The 8,088-nt window shown below is 47.2% G+C and overlaps 1 protein-coding gene across 1 annotated transcript; it reads left to right on the forward strand.

The window, feature by feature from the left end:
* The first annotated feature begins 590 nt into the window (after positions 1-590).
* Positions 591-6,621, forward strand: LOC120607388 (L-amino-acid oxidase-like). The gene is given in 9 exon segments (XM_039869305.1): positions 591-690; positions 2,428-2,642; positions 3,112-3,232; positions 4,155-4,357; positions 4,848-4,916; positions 5,099-5,172; positions 5,174-5,231; positions 5,780-6,317; positions 6,320-6,621. Coding segments are annotated over 9 exon segments (1,680 nt in total).
* The last annotated feature ends 1,467 nt before the right edge of the window (positions 6,622-8,088 follow it).

Here is an 8,088-nt window from a genome sequence, read left to right on the forward strand (position 1 = left end):
TCTACCAACCAAATGATTGAAAATAATTTGACATCCAAACATGTCTTCATATAATTTCAGAATTTCTACGAAAAAGAGTAAATCCTTAAATGATTCCAGGGGTTGGGGAAAAAAGAGATGACTTGCAAAGGAACAAGAAACAGAATTAGCATTAGATTTGATCAGGAACACTGGATTCCAGAAAAATTGAAGACATGCCTCCCAAGTTCCTAGTGAAAGTAATGTCTGAACTGTAGAATTCTATACTCAATCAAATCAGTATCAATAAAAATTAAGATAAAAATTAAAAATAAAAAGTCATTTATAAATGGAGACTCTGAAATAATGCAAGGATTTGGTCCTCTATGATCCCTTCCACACACCCTTTCTGAGGAAAAAAAAAAATGAGTTTTTGCCTCCACATTGGCACTCATGTGCTGGGGTCTGAGCTGGGAGAAGTGGTTTTCCTAGGAGGGGGATGGACCAGGGGGAAGGTGGTGATGCAGAAAATGAGGCTGAGGATGGGACTGGGTCACTGTGGTTACCTCACCCTTAAGGGCAGGGTTTTTCTTCTTGGCCCAGTCAATAGGGCCCAAGGGCAGGCTAGTGGAATGAGGCCAGCTACTGCTGGGGTGGAGCTAGATCTTCATAAAGAGAGGAAGAGCCGCTCAGGGCTCAGCATGTGCCGCAGGTCCACTGTAAAGATGAGGGGTAAGTGAAGTCCCTTTTACGGTCTGACAGAGAGGCACCTGAAGAAGGAGGAGTTGAACACTGAAACAGGGAGAGGAACTGGACTGGGGGATGAGACTAGACCAGGGGGCTTGAGATGGATCAAGGGAGAATCTTGGTATAGAGCTAATGCAAGGGGAAAGAAGATGGGGTCTGAGATGTGACAGCAACTATATCAGGGGCTACGGATAGTTCTAGGTGCTGAAAGTGAGCCAAGAGAATAGATATAGGTCTGGAGAATGAGTCTGGGGGTGGGCCCTTTCAAAGGAAAGGACATGGGGTCTAAGACAGGAATGACGGTAGCTCAGGGAGACAGGAAAGTTTGTTGGGATGGAGAATGGATTAGGGAGGTTGAAGTAGGCCTCGGGGAGGTGGAGAGGGGATGAAGCTTGGGGCTTTTCCCATGGGACATGGTTACGCCTCTCCTCTTTTCTGAGGAGTCGCCCCTACAGAAGGCTCTTCTGGCATTGGGAAGGGCCTGCACTGGGAACCAGTTGGGTGTCCTGCCTCTCCTCAGCAGGTGGCCCCTGAAGATCCCTTTTCTTCTGTGAGCTTTGGTTATCCCACCTGCACAAAGACTAGACTAAGGGGTTCACACCTGCCAAAAACCCTAGAGCTAGTGCAAGCGGGCACAGTGTGTCACAGCTCCTGGCTGTTTCCCCTTAGAGCAGGCAACATTGAGGAAACCACACAGCCTCTTGTTTCAGACTCTCAGGTGAATTTCTCTGTACATCAGAGCAGTTAATTGTGGAGAAGAAAACCAAATCACTTAGGACTTATTGCATGTTACATATTATCCATGGTTTCCAATTTGGCTGCACATTAGAAAACCTGACGAGCCTTGAAAAAGTACCGTGAGGCTGGAGAAAAGCAATAGGACTGCCAATGTCCCCCAGGGAGCTAATAAAGTCGCTGAGAAACTGGTCACAATTCCCCTACTCCCTTCCCCCAAAGAGAACCGTGCTCCATACACTCTCACTTACACACACACACCACACACACACACACACACACACACACACACACACACATCTCTACAAATGCACACATTTCCAAAGAATATAGACATCTTTAGACTCCCCCATCCAGCCTCACACTCAAATACACACCTAGAATCAAACACAAGAACATGAGCAGCCATATTCTCTCTCGAATTCAAGCAAATGCACACATATCATCTTCACTCTTCCAAACCCAGGCTAACACATATACACTACAACCCATTTCGCTTTCCCATTAAGATTCATTCACACATTTACTCAAATATCCACACTGTCCCACAAACACACTCCCTCACATAAAATCACAGACAATGCCCAGTCACATAAGACAATAATAACAAACTCGCAATCACAACAACTTATGTCACAGACAAGCTCACACACATACTCACCATCGGAAGCAGGTATATTTACAGTTAAATACGAACCTGCACACAATCGTGACTTTCCAATCACATGCACGTACATGAACTTGCAGTTCGTTTTTACAACCGCACAACTAACGCCAGTATAGATCACATATACAATCACGCCCTACACAACACAATCAACCCAACAAAGACACGATCACAAACACACATGATCACAACCACACATCCGACAGGCAATGCCTGACCTTACCACGCCCACTCATTCACACAGCCAAGCTCACCCTGAGTAAGGCAGACATAGCACCTGGGCCCCAGAAAAGCAGCTCCCATTCCTTTCTCTGTCCCAGGAATCCTGACCTTGGGGCTCCTGTTGGCTACTCCCAGTTGCCTTGGCTACTGTGAGGACCTGGTCAAGTGCTTCCAGGACCCTGAATACGAGTCCATCCTTGTCACGGCCCAGGAGGGCCTCTATACCTCCCCACTGCCCAAGCGCATGGTGGTAGTGGGAGCTGGCATGTCAGGCCTGGTGGTGGCCAAGGCCCTGCAGGATGCTGGCCACCAGGTGAGCAGGCCTCGGGGGGGCCTCAATCATTTGCCTCCGAGCTTGCTTCATTGGGCGGGAAAAGAAAAAAGAGTGGGGTTGCAGCCGACTCTAAACAGCTACACGTTAACCCACTGAGTCTTTGAGCCTTTAGTTATTGTTTCTCAAAAATCCGGGGTCTTCTGAGAACTGCCCTTAACTGTAACTTGTGTTCTTGTGGAAACAAAAGTAAGGAAGGGGTATGCTAAAGGGTAAGGACCGAAGATGCGCTATGTCCCCTGCCACCATGGGGCTCTTCTGCCTCGCTTTCCTTACTCGGGACCCTCCTGGAGGAAACACCCCTGATACCCGCAGTTCGGTTAGCCTGCACATTTAGAGACCTACTGCTGGGAATTTCAGATGAGAGCCTATGGCTGGGTGGAGGTGGGAATAGAGGGTAGAAGAAGGAGAGTCCGATACTGGGAATGACGGCAGCTTCTCTGGACCTCAGGTTACAGTTCCGGAAGCCAGTGACCACATTGGGGGTCAAGTGGTCACATTCAGGAATGAGGAGGAGGGCTGGTACTATGAACTGGGGCCCATGCGAATCCCAAAGTCACACAGGTAAGTCCCTGGAAAGGGATGGAGGGAAGGGCAAGTAGGAGGGGTCAGGAGGAAGTAGTATGGGCTCTGCTGCCATCGAGTCAGAGACCGTTCAGATGCACTGCCCCGTGTGATTCGATCCTGCAAGTCAGGACTAATGCTGGCGCCTCACTTGACAGAGACGACCGAGGCTCAGCCCATGGTCACAGAGAAAGTGGTAAATCCCAAACTAATAATGTTAATAGTTACCATTAACTATTAAAGTGTATACTGTGAATGGCCACTTCTCGTATGTCAATTATACCACAGTAAGCTATAAAATGATAACAGCTGCCATTTGTTGAGCACTTAGTATGTGCTTAGCCTTATTTGTGCATTATTTCATTCGATCCTCACAACCCTATAATTTGATCCTCTCATGTTTCCCAAATTAAGGAACTGACTTCCTGGGAAAGAGCCTGGCTTCTGGATCTAACACTTCCAAGACAGAGAAAATCCCTCACCTGGTGTCTCACACACCTCCAAAAATATAACTTTTCTTTTTAAGTATAAACCAAACCAGAGATTTCCCTCCAAACACCAGCTGAAACGGCCCAAACTAGGAGTCTTTAGATATGGCCTCAAACATACTTAGAAATGGAAAATGGAATTTCAAATGTCATCTGAAACAAGAGGCCTCTGTCTCTGTATTTGCGTCTTATATGCCAGGATTTCCTAAAGGGCCTTCATTCAGTAATGGGTGAACTCCCTACTCCCCTCCTCCCTCAGGGCAAAAACAGAAGGAAAAGAACTAATGCCTCAGTGAGAAGAAACAGGGTTAGAGATGAGGAAGCAGTTATTCTGAGTTCTCTGGGCACATGAAGAAACTGGTTTTCCTGGAAATGGCTCTTATTGTGAGACCAGTAGCAATGGAGTGCCATTGGGATGGGTGCCATGTTATGCCTGTATTTGACACCTATGTCAAGAAACTGGGCCTGAAGCTAAACAAATTCATACAATACGATGGCAATACCTGGTACCTCATCAATGGACAACGCTATCGCGCTAGGGAGGTCAAGGCCAACCCAGAGCTCCTGGGCTATTCCATGAACCCCATAGAGAAGGGCAAAAGCACTGAATCTCTCTTCCACCAGTCCACTGCCAAAATGCCTCCTGCCTTACCCCTCCCAGAGTTGGGAAAGAACAAGGTCCGGCCTAAGGTCACCTGTCTATTTAGTGGTTGTACCCAAGATCACTTGACTCTTATCCAGTACTCTTGTGATTGGTCTGCCTTCCTTATAATACACCTAAGATTGTAGCCACCCCCACTCTAGTGCCTAGCTCCATCTCTTCTGTCCTTGGGTAGTCCATGGCCATTGCTTGATCAGTGACAGTGGAGGGAAAAGGGTCCTCGGTAATGAACCAATCCTGCTGGATTACAATGAATGTCTTCACCTTAAATTTTAGTCTCCAAAGATCTGTAAAGGAAGGGAAGGTTTAAGGGAGAGAGGAGCATTTGGGAGCTTCTGGAAGCATATTTTGCCTGGTTTTTCCATTCCCCTACCTCCTTGCCCCCACCCTCTTCGAAAGGACATCCAGAGAACCCAAGAGTCCTGCTTCTGGCTCCGGCTTTAATCAAAGCTGCTTCCTCTTGTTCTCCTGCAGCTCAAACAAAGTCTGAACAATTTCAACTGCAGCCACCTGATGTCCTTTTATGATTCATACTCCACCAAGGTGAGTGAGGCAAAGAAATCCCAGGATAGGGGTGGAGTGGGGTTTGTGCTCAGTTTATCCCCGTGGAATTGTCCTCTGCCATCAGGACCCTCTCTTCCTACACCCCTTGCCTGCCCTAGTCCGCTACTGAAATCCCCTTCCTATGTACTCGGCCTCCATCTGGTACTTCCACCTCCCCACAGGCTTACCTGCTGAAGGAAGGAATGCTGAGCCCAGGAGCAGTAAAGATGATCAAGGATGTGATGAATGAAGATGTTGAATAAGTCATTCTTTGAGTCTCTATGGTCTGACATCATCTTCTCCAAAAGTGATGAGTAAGACCAATCTGGACCAGGACTGAAGTCTGCCCTCTCCTCCAACACTCAGAGCAGAGAAAGGGAACTTTGATTATTGAGTAATGTGCCAGGCACGGTGCTAAGCACTTTCCAAGAATGTCACACTTAATCTTGTGATCCCCTGGAAGATAAGTACTATTATTCAGAGCCATTTTACCTATGAGGCCGCTGGGGCCCAGAGAAATTATGTAACAGCCAAATTCACACAACTGGGGCAAGGGCTGGAGCCAGAATTCAAACCCAGGTCTGTAGGACTCGTCCTGGGATGCAGAATTGCATGGCAGCTGAATCCATGGACTATGGAGCTAGACTGTGTATGTCATCTTGGAAAAGTCCCTTTTCTCTGGGTGTCAGTGTCCCAAACTATAAAATTAATTCCTCCTCACAGAGATCATTAAGACGATGTATTTAAAGTGTGTACATGAAGCTAGTTTCCTCCCCTTTCAGACCAGGAATGCTTCTGGTGACTGGGCAAGCGGGCCCCTTGCCTCCCACCCTCACCCTCTCCCCTTTTTTCACCCCTGCAATTTTACCTAGATCACTGGTGGCTTCGATCAGCTCCCCAAAGCCCTCAGCGCCAGCTTGAAGCCTGGCACCATCCTCCTGGGCTCCAAGGTGGAGATGGTAGTGAGAGATGGGCTTGAGGTCGAGATTTCCAGTGGGGTGGGTGAGCTCCACTCAGAGCTGCATACCCTCACCATGGACTTTGTCATCGTCTCCGCTTCAGTGAAGGCCACACGCCTCATCACCTTTAAGCCACCACTCTCCCTAGACAAGGTGGACGTGCTTGGCTCGGTGCACTACACCAGTGCTACCAAGGTGGTTCTGGCCTGTAATGAGCCCTTTTGGGAGCAGGATGGAATCCGAGGCGGGGTCTCCATCACTGACCGGCCCTCGCGCTACATCTACTACCCTAGCCACAGCCTCCCCAGCAGCAAGGGCATCCTGCTGGCCTTCTACACCTTGGATGATGATTCTCTCTTCTTCATATCCATGAAGCAGGACCAGGTGGTGGATATTGTCCTGGAGGACCTGTTGGCCCTGCACTGGGTGCCTAAGGCGGAGCTGTGGTGATGTGCCCCTCCTCTGTGATCGAACACTGGTCTCTGGACCCGCTGGTCATGGGTGCCTTCTCTGAGTTCACACCCAACCAACTGGAGGACTATTTGCAGCACCTCTTCCAGCCAGAGGGCCGCATCCACTTTGCTGGCGAGCACACCTGCCTGCCCCATGCCTGGATAGACACTGCCATCAAGTCTGGCCTCCGGGCAGCCAGGAACATCCAGGCTGCCGTGGACAAGGAAGCCAAGGAAGGCAGCCGATTTTCACCAACACCCGGGCTTGTTTCCAATGCTGAGAGAAATCTTTGAGGGAATCTAGTGGGAAGCAGGCCGAGAGGTGGGAGTTGGAGGCAGAAACTCGGTAGAGAGGGCATCATTAGTCCCCCGGCCCACAAGCAGGCTCCCCAAATGCCAAAGAACCCAGCTGGCACATCAATGAGAAAATCACCCTATCCTCCTTCTTTCCCTGCCAGCCCTTGAGGAAGGACCAGTAGAATTAGGGTACAGTAGTCCCCCTTATAGGAAGGACTACGAGAGACCCAGTGGATGCCTGAAAACTTGGATAGTACCAAATCCTATATATACTGTTTTTTTCCTACACATATATATCTATGATAAAGTTTAACTTATAAATTAGACACAGTAAGAGAGTAACAAAAATGACTAATAAAAAAATAGGCCAATTATGAAGATATACTGTAATAAAAATTATGTGAATGTGGTCTCTATTTGTTCATATCTTTCACCCACAAATTTAATGCCTTTTCTATCTTACCTAAGCACTTATCATGCGTACTGTAGCTGTAACTTTTGCAGTTTGAGGTATGACAGCAAAGCTAGCACAAAATTTTTTTTTCACGTTCTTATGGATAGAAGATTCGTTGTTACCATAGATCTTAGCAAGCTTAGCATACGATTTTTTTTTTGACGTTTTATTTGTTGTAACATACGATTTTTTGGTCTTTTCTTATCAAGTCAAGATCTTTTACCTTTTCACTTAAAGGAAGCACTTTATGGCTTCTCTTTGGTGTATCCGAATTGCTGGCATCACTACTCTTGCACTTTGGGGCCATTATTAAATAAAATAAGGATTACTTGAACACAAGCACTGCGATACTAGGACAGATGATCTGATAATGCCTACTACGTGATTAAAGGGCAGGTATCGTATGCAGAGTAGATACTCTGGACAAAAGAGAATGATTCATGTCCCAGTGGGATTGAACGGGATGAAGCAAGATTTCATCACACTATTCAGAACGGCACACAATTGAAAACTGATGAATTGTTTGTTCTAGAATTTTCCATGTAATATTTTCAGACCGTAGTCAACCATGGGTAACTGAAACCATGGAAAGCAAAACCCTGGACAAAGCTAGGGGAGTGGGGAGCACCGTATATAAAGGGATAAGAAAACAATTAAGGATGGAGAATGCTAGAATCAGCCCTTCACTTAGAAGAAATTGTCTTCTGCTTAAAAGTAACAAGAAAAACAGAAAGGTTTCAACACACCTCAATTTCTGTTATCTGTAACCAAAGCCCCTAAAGGAACAAACCTAAACCGCAGCAACAGGAAACTACATATTCGGCCAAACACACCCACAGCACACACAAATCCCACCCTTGCATGCCTGAGCCAGCAGCTTCACATCTTGGCCCCACAGGTGGGTGGGAGAGATTGATTTCTTTTCTGCTTGTTTTGAGCTGGTAAGAGCAGGCTTTCTAAAGATTCTCCAAGCTCATGAACTTTTCCTCTCTGCCCTCACAACCCCATCA

This window comes from Pteropus medius, unplaced genomic scaffold, assembly GCF_902729225.1.
Source record: "Pteropus medius unplaced genomic scaffold, Ma_sr-lr_union100, whole genome shotgun sequence".
NCBI classification, from domain to species: Eukaryota; Metazoa; Chordata; class Mammalia; order Chiroptera; family Pteropodidae; genus Pteropus; species Pteropus medius.